This window comes from Capsella rubella, unplaced genomic scaffold (assembly GCF_000375325.1).
Source record: "Capsella rubella cultivar Monte Gargano unplaced genomic scaffold, Caprub1_0 scaffold_7, whole genome shotgun sequence".
Classification (NCBI taxonomy): domain Eukaryota; kingdom Viridiplantae; phylum Streptophyta; class Magnoliopsida; order Brassicales; family Brassicaceae; genus Capsella; species Capsella rubella.
This window is the reverse complement of record NW_006238917.1, coordinates 10,323,785-10,340,377: the sequence shown is the minus strand read 5'-3', so window position 1 is coordinate 10,340,377 and position 16,593 is coordinate 10,323,785. Positions and strand designations below refer to the sequence as shown.

Sequence of the window (16,593 nt, the reverse complement as noted above, 5' to 3'; positions counted from 1 at the left end):
ATGATTTCTTCTTCACCTTTTGTAAGTTCGCTAATTGCACTTCGATACATAATGTTATAAATGTAAAAGAGTGGCTCTTTGTATGAATCCCCTTCAGTGAGTAAATGAGTCCTCTTACGAATCATGTATTTCTTCTGTCCATTCTCCAAAAGAGTTTTGATATTTCGACCTAAATATTCAAAATATTGCAATTTTGTCCGATAGGTTTTTTTATTTAGATAAAAGGTCCTCACATTATAAAAGTGGTGTAGAAAGTTCACTTGATTTTGGAATCTTCGATTACAAACCAAATCGGATCCAATCGATGATTCCGGCGAGGAGGTTTCTGTTATCTCCCTTTGTTGGCGTCACGGTGATTGTTGTTCTCGTCGCTCTCTACTTCAGATCTTCCCTTAAGTCTCCACTTCACCCAAACCAAGTACTCACTTCTCTTCTTTAAAGCTTATCTTCCCCGTTCTGAAATATCCAAATACAGACGAAATTAGCTGGGGATCAAAAACTCTCATTTTAGATAGAATCAGACAAGGTCCTTGTCTGTATGGTTGTTATGTATGGGTCTAAACTAGAAAACCAGTGTTATTATGTTGTCCTGTCTTGAATTTGATGGTTTGTTTGTGTTTTCTTTTTTTTTTTTTGTTTCTTGATGTTCTCAATATCAATAGAGGTTATTCTCTGCTGAAGAGTTGGCATTGTATAATGGCACTGATGAAACGTTACCTATACTCTTAGGGATTCTTGGGTAAGCTCTTTTTTCCCTACTGCTGTCGAAACACATATGTGAAGAAACAACTTTTTGTTAAAAGAGTATCTTTACATATGTTACACAGATCTGTGTTTGATGTGACGAAAGGAAAATCTCATTACGGTAGTGGAGGAGGTTACAACCATTTTGCTGGAAGGTTTGTTCTGTTTGATCAATGTTACGTGTAAAGATTCTCTCATATGTTCTTGTATATATTTGTGTTAATCTTGTATGTTCCTCGCTGATGTTGTGTGTATTTTCATGTAATTCTTGCTCTCAGAGACGCTTCGCGTGCTTTTGTTTCTGGGAACTTTACAGGTATAAATGGTTTGCTGCATTCTTCAGTGAGTGATGAAGAGTTTTCAGTAATCTTTGAAATGTTTAAATTTCTCATTTTTGTGCTATGATTCCTTTCTTGTGCAGGAGATGGACTTACAGATTCGTTACAGGGGTTATCTAGCAGTGAGGTAAAGCTTTTTTAAGCTCCACATAGTTTTTCAACGAAAATTATGGAATGTCTAAAATAGTCTTGATCTTGCCATTATCCCAGATGTGCTTATTTCTTGGTATTTATCACTTTCTAATATATTGAAGTAACATGTAGTTTGTTAACTGTTTGATATCTTATAAATCAGATTATCCTTAGTTAAATGTTTGAAATGGTTTGACATCCGCAGGTGAAGAGCATTGTTGACTGGCGGGGTTTCTACTCCAGGACCTACATGTAAGTTATAGGTTTTATTCACACGATAGAAAGCTGATGCGTACTAAGAACTGAGAAGGATAATGCTCGGCTCATCTTAAACCCTATATAATAATTCATATTGGTTTGGCTTTTAGCTTATAATTTGTGATCAACAGTCCTGTTGGGAAGCTTGTTGGGCGGTACTACGATAGCCAAGGTAATCCAACTAAACATCTAAAAGGAGCTGAAGCAAAAGCCTCTAGAGGTGCACAACTTATGGAGAAACAAAAGACGGAGGAAGCCAAGCAACCGAGTTGCGACTCACGATGGAGTCAAGATGAAGGTGGAGAGGTATGAATTCTTGTTATCTCCCTTAGTTTGGTTTAAAGTGGAGAATTAGATTAAGAACGTAAAAGTGAATCTATGATGGAATTAAAAGCATAAGGATACTAAAGCATAACCTATTTATGCAGGTTTGGTGTGATGTTGGGGTGCCGAGATTGGTACAAAGACCTTTAGAGATAGCAATAACGGGGTCAATGAGCAAACGTTGTGCTTGTTTTAAGGAAGACGAACTTGATCAGTCTGGCTTGGAGGTCTATAAAGACTGCGAGCCTCTTGCCAAGACTTGCAGGGTTTAAATGTGATCACGAGACTTGTCTTAACAAGTTTGCAAATTGCAGTAGCTTGTTCCTTCCAGTCTTCTGTGTACCATTGTACTCTTGTATACACATAGAAGTCCTTTTCTTTGGTATCGATGCATTGCGAGTAGTTTATGTGTAATTAATTTAAACGGCAGATCGTTTCAAAGTTCTAAATATACTACGGGTATTTTGGTTACACACCGTGCAGTTTTTGCTTTTACGTTTATTTTGGTTACACGTCGTGCCGTCTTGCTTTTGCGTTGACAGATTGCGTGTCGTGTAAATGTGAGAAGGGGACGGGAGCCTCTTTGCTGAATTTTTTGGCGCTAGCTTCTTCAGGGTTACCAATTTTTGAAATCTCTCGTCTTTCTAAATTTCTTCAGAAAATTTGTTAATCGGAGAATCAATAGGCGAAATTGAGAGTAGTCTCCGTCGTTGTCACCGGAAAAAATGGTGTTCCTCTCACGGAAAAAACCTCCACCGCCTCCGCCTCCGTCATCATCCTCAGCTGCTCCGTCTCTCAAAAACCCCCAGTCGCAAAAGGAATCCGTTGAACCCGACGCGGTGGAGAAGATGACTGCGATTCTAGCGGAAGTCGGATGCACACTGATGAACCCGTACGGTCCGCCGTGTCTTCCTTCCGATCTACACGCTTTCCGCCGCAATCTCACTAGTCGCTTTTCGTCTTGCTCCGCTAACTCCGGTGAGAGAGATAACCTCGCTGCCCTTCGCTCTATTTTCATAGCTGGGTTCTCATCGTACATTCAATTTCCAAGTAATCTTCGTAGGTCAGTAAAATTTTCCACTCGAGTTTTTAGCATAATTAGTTCATTTTTGTTCTAATTTGATTTGGTTGCAGATTCTAGGTGCCCTAGTGACACATGTGGGATCTGATAACAAATTTGAGGTCAGTTCTGTCTTGGAGATGATGACAGCTCTGGTGAAAAAATATGCACAGCAACTCCTTCCCTTTTCTTCCCACATACAACGGTTTCTCTGGAACTTATAAGTATATACTCACTAGTGCTGATCTTTTACATTTCTGTTATCTATTATTTTTGTTGTTTTGTGTTGTATAGGTATTTTGGACTACTTAGAGGGTTTTAGTATTGAAAATTTGCATAAGGTGGGTATATATCTTTACAATATGCTTGGAATGACAATGTATTGTATAAAAACTTATAAAGTAGACATAATTGCAGGTCTATGAGGTTTTCAGCCTCCTTGCACTATCAGCTCGTGCAAGTGCTGATTCTTTTCGATCTTCAGTTTCAAATGAACTTATGATGATAGTAAGGAAGCAGGTAGTATGAAATATCTCTCTTTCTATTTAGTTTCTTAGGTGATCACACCTCACTCCCTCTTTTAGGGGATGGCAGCTCACTCTTAGTTGTCTGGTTTTATATTGGCAGGTTAGTCATCCAGATAAGGTAACTGGAGATGATCAACCTGCTGAGAGATAAAGATATCGATTTAGCGTGTTCTAATCTGACCTAAATAATAATAGGTGATCAAACTTCTCAAACTAGTTGGAGAGATGAGTTTGCTATGGCTGGAAACCCGAACACATCCAATATTGTGGTTTCTGAAGTTTTATACTGTTTCAGTAAGGTAATTTATTATCTTATCCTGACCTTATCCTGATGCCAATTTTGTGATGCATGTGGTTACCACATTTCCTACTTCCTAACGTTACTAGTTGTACATTGGTTGGATTTAGTTCCTTTTTAATACAAATATGCTAATTTCATTCCCAAACTTTTGTGGTCTACAGATGTTGACCCACCCGGAGTTTGAAACAGACAAATTACTGCTGCTAAATCTTCTTAAAGCCTTCCAGCCCACTGAAATAAAATGTGATGTTTAAAATGATAGTCAAACTAAACTACACGATTTAAATGGTCTTAGACAAAGTTCAAGGTTTAAATGGCGTTGACCAACAAGTTCATGGTTTAATTGACATTTTTCCCAATAATAAAATGGAAAATATTTCTATATTATAATATAGATTTTATTCGAGATTACCAAATATATAGTTTCTTGCAGCATCTAGAAAGTTAAAAACGCTAACCTAATATTTATCCTCTAGCCTATATGCACAGTCACTCGAACAAATGTAGCCAGCAGAAAGGTCACTTATAGCTGCCCACAGGATGACGGGAAACTTGCAACGAGCCTCACAAGCGATGCAAAATGGTCGAGTAACTCCATTGTTGGCAAATATTACAGGATTGGGTTCTGTGCCTCCCACCTTCATATAATAAAAATCTCCAAGAACACATTTAAGATGGAGACTGAGACCACATGCTTCACAGGTATAGTAACACACATTTGGATCTGTCTTGGTCTCACAGATATCACACCACAAGTTACCACCGCTTGCGTTTCCGACACCTTGACATAACGACAGGAAATGATCATCACACCTGTGTTTTACTTTTCTTGGTAGAGTAGCGCACCCCATGCATAATGCGTAATCATCACATACCGTGCAGCTTAAGATATTATCTTTGGTTTCCACGTTACAAGCTTGACATCGTTTGGAACGTTCCAGTGTCCAGTATAAGGGATGTGGATGCAGATCATGCTGAAATGGTTCCGATGCCGAACTACAACGAACATCATACACAACATCATCGTCACAGTCGTCAACACACTTGTACCTAAAACCATTAGAAATTGTTCTACAAGCTTTACACCAAAACCCTGAAGAGTCATCAACTTGTAAAACAAGTTTGTGGTTGTGCAATAAACGTCGCTTCTTCCGAGGAAGACTAGCACACGCTTTGTGAAGGCCGAAATCACATTCCACGCATTTGTAGCATGGATCTCCGTTGATGGGAAGAACGCAACCTTGGCAGCGCAAGTTAACATTATTCTCATCCAATCTGAGAACATGTTCTTCATGACTAAAATGAACGATCTCTTTCTCGTTGATTACCCTGTATGGTTCTTCGACTTCTTCTTCTTCCTCGGGCACACCTTCAAGTTCGATAAAATCCCACACTTCCTTTCTAGTCGCACATCTTGAATGAACGGCGTAGCTAGGACAACGAGAGCATTTAAAAGCTCCGTATACCCAATCAATCCTCTTCCGACAAACTCCACATTCCCATTCTCCTTCTCCTTGGCCAAGATGGAAAGTATGAGAGATGCGATGGTCATGCCTATTGATGCATATGACTCTCGGTAGATCCTCAATACAATCTTTGTGTACCATCACATTACATTGAAGACATACATAAGGATTGCGGTCACCTTCCACACCACATGCATTACATGTAAAAGTGACTAACCTTAAAAGAAGAGTGAGGGTATGCTCGTGGTGCTTCGGTTGATAAATAGTGGGTGGTGGTTGATTTCCCATACGAAGCATACTAATGTTTATGTTGCAAATCGTGCAACGAGCAAACGGAGAATGAAGATGGCTTTTACTAAAATGGCATCGGTCATTTGCATATTGAGGTGATTTGTTGGGCATGGAGACCTTGAGAGAGTGACCGCACGGAGATGGGTTGTTGAGAAAGCCCCGGATACATTCTTCGTGCAGAAGATAGCCGCACTCTGTGCATTGATAGGCACAGATGCTATTTCGACCTTGACATAAATCGCAAGAATATATAGATTCTTTCGTAAATATTGATAAAGGATGTTCATGCAACGGCACCAAACGGTTTTGTCTGCTCATCACTGTTTCAGATTCAGCAGAAAGCATTTTTTTTTTTTTTTTTTTTTTTATCGAGTAAAGAAAAGAAAGAACGAGTTTGAGTTTGTATATTTTTGGCTTTGCTAGGGTTGCCTCTTTATATAGACCTTGGAAATCATAAATTCATTTTTATTTTCTTTCTTTTTTTCCTCGTACTATATATTTTAAACACCACCACCACCAATGGTAGTGGTTTAAATTGGGTCGACACATGCATGATTGCGTACAGCGAACTAAAACAAAAATAATACACAAGTAGTTGTACTCATATTTCGTTTTTCGTCCAAGTCTTCCTTAAACAATGGGTAGATCTTCCTTAAACAATGTATATATGAAAACAATATTAGAACTACAGACATCTACGTACCGACTACTACTACATCGTAAATACATTGCTCTTGCCCTTTATTCGAGTTTGTGCATACGGTATATTTAATTCCCTTTATATTCGAAAGTTTGTCTGATCAAATAAGTGTTTTAAATGTACCAAAGTTTTACATTGTAGTCTTTCCAAATTTTTTGAAAAGACTATAATTGTGTACTAGTTAAAAAGATAAATTAAAGAAATATTTTAGATGCGACTAAGAAAAAAGATTGTTAAAACAAATAAAATACTTTAATTTTGAAAATTTATATGTAAAAAAAAAGTCTTCTATGTTAGAAAGGAAAAAAAATTAAGAATTCATCCATTAAATTAAGAACGAAAGAAATATGATAAACATCCATTCATCACGAGTTACCGTAGTCATCAATTACGAACTGTAGTTTTAGATAATTTTATTAAAACAAAAAATACTACTAAACCTCTTATTAGACATTTTCTTTTCTTCAATCTGATCTGTAGTTACTATTAGTTTTAAAAAAACTTTTACATATATATTTTTTTTTGGTAGGAGTAAAAGTCTTTGTTTAATCTTGTACATCAGTATATGACACATTAATACAATATATATATATAATTTCTTTATTTTCCAAATTTTGTTGCCTAAAGTAATACCAACTAGTATCGTGGCTGCCATTGGATCCTTAGATAGTGGATCTGCAAATATAGTGGACTAATTTCGAATTATTGACTATCAGATAAATAATAATTTTTTTTTTCCTATGGATTTTTAATACCAAATAGCTATATGTCCAAATTTATATGTATAAAGAAAATTAATATATTTTTTTTAAAATTAATAAAGCTAGTACAAAGAACAATACTTGGTTTTTCATAAACTTGATCACCACAAATTTTTTACAAAAGCACTTAGAGCACCTCCAATGGAATGCCATGCTTAATAGAATGCTTATATTAAATGCATTATATTTAATACCAAACTAACCACAAAACATAAGCTTTGATGCTTATATTAAGTCTTTAAGCATTAGTTAAGGGCCGGTGATGTGTCACAATATGAGTGGATGAGTGGGAAATAAAAAAAAAAGTTTATTTCCTCATAATTTTCTGATTGCATTAGTTAATTTGGTCATACTGATTTTAAATCATTGTCCAAAATATTTAATCGAGTGTAGTTGAGTATTATATTTCCGTTTTGAAAATTTCAAATTGCAACATAGTATAATATCATAAATTAAAAATAATATCAAATAAATGTTAACGAAGAATGATAATTTTTTAAAATATATTATATTAAATTAGTTAGAGAAATATTAGGAAATCATAAAATTAGTTATAGAAATAATATAATCTTAAAATTAGATATGGAAAGTATCTGATGTATGTATCCAAACCCATTTTAATATCCAATTGTTAAAATCGGATTAATTTTATAATTTTGAGCCGACCCGTTTCTATTTTGTACTTCTCTTTTACTAATATAGAGATAGAGATATGCAATAACTTGTTTTCTTTCATAAAATATAATTAATGTTTGTATTTATCTTTATTTATATCTACTTAAAATATAATAATATTCAAATCAAATTAATTTTTGTTTTTAAGCACTTCATTAAGAGTTATACCATTGGACAACCAAAATTTTCAACATTAATATGCAGTTGCTTATTAATTCTTTTTTGAAAATTTAATGTAAAAAAATTGTAAGCAACCTCCAATGGGCTTACCATTGGAGGTGCTCTTAGGAGATACCAACTAGGCATGGGCGTTCGGGTAACCGTTCGGGTTCGGGTCGGGTATTTCGGATTTTCGAGTTTTCGTGTTTAGATATATAGAACCCGTTCGGGTATTTATAGATTTTCGGTTCGGATCGGGTATTTCGGGTTCGGGTTCGGATCGAGTATTTTGGGTTCGTTTTTGGATTACCTGAAATTCTCAAAATTCAAAATTTGAGTATCCAAACTACTAAAATATTTCAAAACCTATATAAATTTTTACTTAAATTTATTTAAAAAAGAGTTTATAATTTTAAAACAATCAAAATATACTAAAACTAGATAATTTTGACACTAGATTATTACAAATATATATAATATTAATAAATTATTATTATATATTTATATTATGGGTATATTTAGATAATCTATTCGGGTTCCGGTTTGGTTTGGATTCGGATTCGGATTTTCGGATTTAGGGGTATAGAACATGTTCGTGTATTTTTAGGTTTTGGGTTTGGTTTTGGATCTGGTTTTCCGGATCGGTTCGGATCGGATTTTCGGGATCGGGTTTGGAAAGACCTCCCAACATTATTTAGTCTATTCTTTTCGAGTTTCGACCAATGAGGACTCGAGAACATGCTTCACGTGTCAATGGTAACAATAGACAAGAAATAGACAAATAGTAAAAAGTAGTCGTCGCCGTCAAATAGTAAAAGTAGTAGTACAATGTAAACCCACCCATTCGTTACGGCACAAGTACATGTAAGAAATAAACGAACAGACATCAAGTAAAAAACAAAATGGGTCAGGAAACAAAAGTAAAAATCAGACAAAACATGAAGACCTCATCATCATACCTCTCGGGTTTGGGTCATGTCTTTTTCTTGTATTAAAAGAAGATAAAAGCAAAAAAAAAAAAAAAAGGAGACAGCTAAAGTGCACGTGGCATGTGAGCAGTTTCCAAACTTGAAAAAGACATGCTTCACGTGTCTTAATTCCTACCACCACCATGTCCCAAAATGATTAACATTGGCTCCACTGTCCCCATAACTAGCCCTGAGCAAAATATTCGTTAGATTCGATTCGTTTCGAAATTCGTTTCGATTCGATTCGAAAAATTCAAATATCTATAAGATATTGAACCGAACCAAATATGAAAATGTAGTATTTGTAAAAACCGAAGCAAATAACAAATATTGATTTTCTTAGTGCCGAATATCCGCTTCGCTTCGTATATTTATATATATGTATTAATATAAATCATTTTATAATATATATATAATATGTGTATTTATAGATTTGAGTATATATCTTATAGGCTTATTATTCAAATTATTATATTTTGGTCCGTTGGTTTTTTTGCTAAATGTTGTTCTTAAGCAAATAAAACTTTATTAGAAAAATCAATATTAAAAATAAAATGTGAGAATTCTATGGACGGTGGTTACATTTTCTTCTTATTTTAAAAACATGTCAAACAAGAACCTCTAATATCTCATATTTTGCACTTTATATTTGTGTACTATATGTTTTTAGTTTAAAAAAAAAAAATGGGTCGAAGCGAAACGAAGCAAGTAATTCGCAAATATTACGAAAAATATTCGAATATTCGAAGTTCCGAATACTCGAAAATTTACGAAGCGAAGCAAATAGCAAAATCAACTATTCGGTCGAAGCGAAGCAAATCACAAATATCACAAATTTTCCGAATATTCGCTTCGTGCCCAGGGCTACCCATAACTACCATTCATTCCAGTTCTTCGTTGAGTTTAGAAGCTTTCTTACTTATAATAACTTAACAAAATCCCAACCGGATTCATTATTGAGTTTGAGAGCGACTCATAGGAAAAGCTAATGCTCTCTAGTACTAAAAAAGAACACATAACTAAATTTCAAGTTTTCAACTTCTTACAAAATAACAGAAGTATACATTCAAAGAGACATGATCCAATAGAAACAACGTTTTTAAAAACTTTGCGTTCCTTATTATTACAATGCCCATATTTGAAAAACAGATCCACAACAAGAAGCTAAGACAAACAAAAGACCTCTTAGCTACGGCACCATTCACCATTTCCCCATCACCATCACCATAACACCATCAGCATCATCATCATCATTCACCATCAGTCTATACAGGGGTCACAACACAAACACTAGTCTCCTTCCAAACTCCTAAAACCCTAAATGAGTCCTAATAGAGGTAGGAGTTTTCATCACAGAGCAACAAAAACACAGCTCCTCCGGAAAAAAACTCAGTTATTTTTGTTTTTTTTCCGGTTTTACCAACTCCCACTTTTCAATTATCCTTTTCCCCAGCTTTCAACCACCACAAGGAGGAGCTTAAGAAGAAGTCCACAGACAACTAAAACGCACCAAATCTACACCAGCCACTCACACCACCCATCATCATTGTTTCCTATTATGGTTAAACCTTAACCCCTCACAAATTCAGACTTGATCTGACCACCACTTGCACGTGTTGTTGTTGTTGCCTCGCTAACTGGTGGTGATGCTCTACGACCAAAGTTTAGTAAGAAATTCCTCTGGTCTTCATTGGTATGACGTAGACTCGCACGTAAAAGCTCAGCAGGCATTTCCCTCTTTATAGCTAGCTCCAACACATCAGCTGTATTCTCCAGGTTCTGACCATGGATTGTCTCATACTTGCTTCTGCAATATTTAGTAAGTAAAGAGAAGAATTCATCAAACGAGGCTCTCCAGAGTCCATCATTAGAGTTGTTGCTGACACGTGGAACTACCCCCACTACAACTACTTCAGCAGCTCTCTCAAGAAGAGAGACCAACACAACTGATGCTCCATCACCAGAAGGACTTCCTATTGGACGGAGAGGTGGCTGTTCTGATGAACAAACAACAGCTGCAAGACAAGCACTTAGTGCTCGGAGGTCCATTGCTTGAACACAAACCGTAACTGCTTTAGCAAGATTAGCTATTGTCTCTGCTGCAACGCTATCTGAGGGTAGACCACCGAAGAGAAACCTAAGGTGGCGGAATACAGCCATACAGACAACCCGAGCTATCTCAGTACCCGGTACAAGAAGCTGTAGATACTTTGTGAGCAGTTTCCGACCCTTGGGAAGTGTCGCTATGCGTAGAAAGACAATATCATCCTTAGCTGTCAATCCTGTTTTCTGGCCGGTTTTGTTGAAGGGATCAACAAGTTGAAGAGAAGTTGCTAATCCTTCAAGCAGTATCTGCCGTTTTCTCTTGAGCTGAGCTCCTCCATCTTGTGGCCGGTTGAATTGGAGAGTCCTATCAATGTCAACTATATCGATAAGAACTCCAAAAGCATCTTCAATGGTGACCCTAGCTGCAACAAGAGGTTCTTCTTCCAGATGCTTTTCAGATCCCTTATGACCAGACCTTCCATCACTAGAGCTAGGCGGAGAGTCAACCTCGAGTAAGGCTCGTGGCCTGCAAATATAAGGAAGTGTAATCTTTCCAAGAGCATCCACATGAACTTGTGGTTGCTGATCTGAACTACTACGGGACCGGGATTGGTGATCCTTCAAATGAGAAGGATACAACTGAGGCTTTGTTCTTGATCCGCCTGACTTTTTGGCAAGCCGAGCTTGGTGGTAATAATCATTCACATAGGGGTCACTACTGTGTGAATTGGAATGCTGCATCTTGAGAATAGTCTCTATCTCTTCTGAAGTCATGTACTTTGATCGAAATTGCAATGCGCTTTCACTTTTCTGGCTAGCCAAATCCGAGTTCTGTTGGGAGATGCCTCTGTTCTTTCGACTTCTATGAGATGACTTATGTTTGTGTTCCCTTACTTCACCAACCGCAAAAGGAGCTTTATGTGATGGAGAAGGATAGGAACTATACAGTTGAGATTGTAATGCAGCAAGATGAGCTAGGGACTGTCTCTGTTGAAAGGAAATCAATTGTTGAGAAGTAAAACCATTCCGAGGAGGCAATTGTTGCAAATGCTGCTGTTGTACCAGACTGTGTAACAACCCCGAATGATCACCGTGCATAAGGCCAGGGTCAGTAACCCAGTGAGGAGGTTGTGACATGTTACCAAGAGTAGGACCACATGATGCATATCTAGCCAGATTACTACCATAATGTTGCGGTCCATGTGACAATCCTGAAAGATGGTAAGTCGAATTTGACAGCGGAGATGCATTAGGAGCAGAAAAGTTCGACTGACTACCACCAGGAAGAGAAGGAGCACGATGAATATGGCTCGGTGAAGACTGTTGAGATCTTTTGCCAGGCGAAGGAAAAGATGTAAACGTCGATTCTGGTACAATAATCGGTTCGCTACTGTAATGTTGTAGCTGAGTTTGCTTCTGAGGGTATGAAGATGTCCTGTACAGAGAATTTGAATTAGCCGAAGATTGTGGCTGTGATGGCCAACTAGCTTCCTGAGCTTGTTCTTCAAGTGTGTGCTGGTCCAACCAGCTTGTGAACTCATTATCCTGTGTCCAATCTGTAGCAGTGGAGCCTGGAGACAAAAAGCACTGTTAGAAGAAAATCATCTCTCAAAACAAAGCCATCACCTCCAGGAGGAGATGAAACAAAACCATCATATTCTGAAACCAACCCATATGTATATATCGAAAAGTACAAAGCTCACAGTTTTTACCCTCAGTTGCATAGTTCAAGAAGAAGAAAAAAGTCACATAGAAGAACAAGAAAACAAAGCCAAGCTACAGAAAACTCTTGAAAGCAAACAGTAAACAAAAAACTCACTTTCCCTAGAAAAGGACCCTGATCCTCTGTCACCAATTACTCCAAGGTGTTTGGGCCCAGTAACATTTCTGTTCAGCTGCACAAGATAAGACCAAAACAATAAGATAAGTAAAGTAGAAAACAAGTAAAAGAATAAGAAGCTGAGAAAGACAGATCATTAATCACAAAGAGAGACTATGGAAATGTTAACAAAATGCTAACCTTTGCAAAAGTTGTGGCAAGATCATCCATGTCAGATAATGAACCTAAACCAGCACCCTGAAACCACAAGTAGAGATGTTTGTTTTATCATCCATTGATCTCATCTATATAATAAATATAGAAGAAGACACAGTCAGTTCAATTAACAAAATCAATTACCTCTCTTTTATCAAACAAGTGATAGGCTTCATCATCGACATGTCCACGAACAGAAGCATCATCATCAAGACCACCCAATTCAACTTCTTCAAGACTTTGACCAAAGAACTCATATTGAGATGCGTCAAAAAGAGCATTCTTATTATCTGCACAAGAAAAATAAGAAACCGTTTTCATCAGACAAATGAGTTAAGTTATGTCACCAAGACAATTAGTTGACCAAACCACTAAAAGTAGAACTAAATCTCAGTAAACAAATCTCAATGCTTTGGAACGACACTAAAGCAAAGCTTATAAATCTTACTATTTTCCAGATCAGCTAACAAATCGAATCGTATACCGTAACAAGAAAGAAAAAAATCAAAATCAGACAAAACATATAAATCATCTCCTCTGTTACATCAAAAACATATATTAAAAAAAAAATATTTCTGTAGAGTTTTCTCCAATCAGAAGCAAATCAAATCATTCACATCTTGGATCAAAGAAAGAAACTTAAACAAACAAAACACTTTAATACTCGATTTGTGACAAAGAGCTTCCAAGAAAGAAAGAGAAGTAAACCTGAAGAAGTCCGAGCAAAGTTATAGAAATCTTTAGAATCAGATCTCTCCATGATCAATACGAAGACAGCTAAAAACACAGAGACACACACACAAAGAAACAGAGAATACAAAACGAATCTCCAAAAGGGTGTTTGCTAAGACTTGTCAAGAAGTAGAGATAAGGAAAGTAGAAGAAGATTAGCTCCCGATTCTCCGGGGAATTGAAGAGTACATGGAAGGAGGAAACCTCTCCTTCTCTAGTTCTCTACTTCCTAAAGAAGAGATTTTTCTGATTTAAGATTAGAGAAGAAGAGAGAGAGAAAGAGAAAGAGAGAGCCTTTTTATTATTATCTCTGTTCTTTACCCTGCGCTGTGCGTAACATTGACACATGACCTTTGCCCGAACAAATCCTCACTTCCTTTTTATTTTTATTATTTTGGCTATCTCTGTCTGAATAAGCATTTCTTTCCACTTTTATTTATCTCTTAATCAAATTAATATTCGAAAAAATTAAAAAGATTTTCATTTGTCGTCAAGGAAAAATTCTCTTCTGTTGACAAAAATATAAAGTAAATATTCTACTTTCTGATTTTCTTTCTTACTTTTTTCTATTAATTAAATAGGATTATGTTTACTAAAATTAGTGATTAGTGAATAGTGAGAGTGATTATTAAAAAGTAATCTTTTTTGGTGCTTTTTTCTAACATTATTTTATCTTTATTTGTTTTCTAGTAGAATTGCATGGAAACCGAAACCGAAACGGAAACGAATACATTACATGTAAACAGAAACGAATATGTGGAAACGTTTCGTTTCGAAAGAGAAACGAGTTTTTGATGAAACTAGATACGTTTTAGAAACGTTAATATATAAATATATTTATTTTAAAGTATCAAACATCAAAATATCATAGAAAAATATTTGAAACAATACGTTAATCTAAAACCATTTCTAGACTTAACAAAAAAAGTTCATAACTTATATGTTTATTTGTGTAACTGTTTTGGATAACTATGAAAGAAAGAAAAAATGTGATTGATATAGCCACATATTATGTAGATACCAAATCCACTTACTATATGATAATAATTAACAAGGATCCTTCATAATATAATTAAAAAAATTGGTTGATGGCTTTATATAAGATCATATGCTTTTTTAACTTGTTTAAAACTCAACCAAATAAGTTAGTTATGACTTATGAATATTAATTGCATAGAGATTAACAAAAATTAAATGGAGAGACAAGTTATATGGTCCATGTGAATAGATTTCATCCGGTCGGTTCAATTTGATCTTGTATTTGGTCATTTGTAATTATTTTATTCACAATTAGAACGACCTATTGATATAAAATAAAATGACACCTACACATATACTTGCGCTGACATGATGTAACCGGCCAAGCAAAGTTTACAAAATTGTATTTGTAAAAATATTGAGATGTTCACACTCCATAATCATAGGGGATACAAAGTCAAGCATGGCCATTTTTTTTAATTATAAAGCTTTGACACATTTTAAACATAATTAAAGAAAGAAACACACGCTAATGTATACATTGAAAGGCCAATCTAGTGCGATACAAAAAAAAGTTGACAACGATAAAACCAATAAGAAAAAGTAGATACGTTTGAAAATTAACATTACAGTTAGTAACTTTGATAATAGGATCCCAAGAGAATCTAGAAAAATGAGATAAAATATGTTAAAATAATATGTAATTTTAGAAAATAGTTTATAATTTCAAAGTTAAATTTCGATCAAAAACACGAAAATAAAATAAATTTTATGTCCTATCTATCGAAAATGTCTCTAATATTCGATAAATAAAATTTCTCAAAAAATAAACTACATTCAATCCATTTAAAAAAGTTTAGTACTATCCAATCTAATTATCAAAATTTTGATATACTACTTCGGAGTAGATGCGACGATGACGACTGGAGCGTCTTGAAACGTGTAGCTAGAAACCTTCAAAAACGATCAGATCTAAACAGAATATTTAGGTCTATATTGGACTAAAATACTTTTTTAAAATTTATACTCATATATACGAATAGACCTAAGTATCCTTCATATATACGACATGAATCGAAAAGTCTATAAGATCATAAAACCTAATACTAGTCCACATATATTGAAATGCAATAGCAATATTGATTAATGAAACAATGGTAATTTAGTCATGTCTAAAGAGTTTCTGGCATCAGAGTTCACATTTCACCGAGCCTGGGTATCATCAACAAAATAAAGCCCAAATATAAAAAATGGGTCTAACTAAACGGCCCAATAAGAGGTACTAGGGTTTTTACTCAGTCCTCTCCTCAACCAAAGAGTTTGTGGCATCACACACTATTAAAGCCGCATTTCTCATTGATTCCGCCACTTAGGGTTCATAGCAGCCAGAGACGAAAGGAGAAGGGATCTAAAGCATCGAAAGCAACAATGGTGAAGTTCTTGAAGCAGAACAAGGCCGTGATCCTTCTTCAAGGCCGTTACGCCGGTAAGAAAGCCGTCATCGTCAAATCCTTCGACGACGGTACCCGTGACCGTGGCTACGGACACTGCCTCGTCGCCGGACTCAAGAAGTACCCGAGCAAAGTCATCCGCAAAGACTCAGCCAAGAAGACTGCCAAGAAATCTAGGGTTAAGTGTTTCATCAAGGTCGTTAACTACCAGCATCTGATGCCTACGCGTTACACGCTCGACGTGGATCTCAAGGAAGTGGCCACTCTTGATAACCTTCAGTCCAAGGATAAGAAGGTTGCTGCTCTTAAGGAGGCCAAGGCTAAGCTTGAGGAGAGGTTCAAGACCGGCAAGAACAGATGGTTCTTCACCAAGCTCAGGTTCTGAGAAGTTTCGTATTTCGACAAGGACGTTTTTGAGCTTTTTGTTATTGAATCTTTAAAGCGTAATTTTTAGTTTCTAGGGTTTCATTTACTTTGGTGAAAAATTGTGGAACCTGTTTTGGATTGTGTAAGACGTTTTGTTGAATTTTCTATTATGGATTTTGTTTCTCTTATGCGTTTTGATTACATATTTGTTTCCATTTGAATTATCTGCTTAGGTTCTAGAGATTCATTGCAATGATCTTGTTCTCGATTTGAAATTGATG

The 16,593-nt window shown here is 35.9% G+C and overlaps 5 protein-coding genes across 5 annotated transcripts; 3 read left to right on the top strand and 2 right to left on the bottom strand.

Moving 5' to 3' along the window:
- Positions 1 to 241: 241 nt before the first annotated feature.
- LOC17878623 (membrane-associated progesterone-binding protein 4) lies at positions 242 to 2,267 on the top strand. The gene is made up of 8 exons (XM_006282631.2): positions 242 to 418; positions 663 to 739; positions 828 to 899; positions 1,023 to 1,060; positions 1,166 to 1,209; positions 1,420 to 1,466; positions 1,604 to 1,778; positions 1,901 to 2,267. Exons 1-8 carry the CDS (start codon positions 305 to 307, stop codon positions 2,066 to 2,068), a joined length of 735 nt encoding a protein of 244 aa, XP_006282693.1. The 5' UTR covers positions 242 to 304; the 3' UTR covers positions 2,069 to 2,267.
- An 87-nt stretch (positions 2,268 to 2,354) lies between these two features.
- On the top strand, positions 2,355 to 4,006 carry LOC111829535. The gene is made up of 7 exons (XM_023778779.1): positions 2,355 to 2,859; positions 2,931 to 3,061; positions 3,151 to 3,197; positions 3,274 to 3,375; positions 3,484 to 3,501; positions 3,579 to 3,682; positions 3,846 to 4,006. Exons 2-7 carry the CDS (start codon positions 3,022 to 3,024, stop codon positions 3,850 to 3,852), a joined length of 318 nt encoding a protein of 105 aa, XP_023634547.1. The 5' UTR covers positions 2,355 to 2,859; positions 2,931 to 3,021; the 3' UTR covers positions 3,853 to 4,006.
- A 136-nt stretch (positions 4,007 to 4,142) lies between these two features.
- Positions 4,143 to 5,552, bottom strand: LOC17878385. The gene is made up of 2 exons (XM_023778475.1): positions 5,330 to 5,552; positions 4,143 to 5,278 (listed from the first exon to the last, which is right to left on the bottom strand). The coding sequence occupies exons 1-2, from the start codon at positions 5,550 to 5,552 to the stop codon at positions 4,143 to 4,145; spliced, it is 1,359 nt and encodes a 452-aa protein (XP_023634243.1).
- Positions 5,553 to 9,703: 4,151 nt separating this feature from the next.
- LOC17880683 (protein PAT1 homolog 1) lies at positions 9,704 to 13,849 on the bottom strand. The gene is made up of 5 exons (XM_006283085.2): positions 13,494 to 13,849; positions 12,930 to 13,075; positions 12,771 to 12,827; positions 12,570 to 12,645; positions 9,704 to 12,321 (listed from the first exon to the last, which is right to left on the bottom strand). The coding sequence occupies exons 1-5, from the start codon at positions 13,543 to 13,545 to the stop codon at positions 10,274 to 10,276; spliced, it is 2,379 nt and encodes a 792-aa protein (XP_006283147.1). The 5' UTR covers positions 13,546 to 13,849; the 3' UTR covers positions 9,704 to 10,273.
- A 2,004-nt stretch (positions 13,850 to 15,853) lies between these two features.
- LOC17878456 (60S ribosomal protein L27-3) lies at positions 15,854 to 16,513 on the top strand. Its single transcript, XM_006284672.2, has one exon. The coding sequence runs from the start codon at positions 15,924 to 15,926 to the stop codon at positions 16,329 to 16,331; it is 408 nt and encodes a 135-aa protein (XP_006284734.1). The 5' UTR covers positions 15,854 to 15,923; the 3' UTR covers positions 16,332 to 16,513.
- Positions 16,514 to 16,593: the final 80 nt, after the last annotated feature.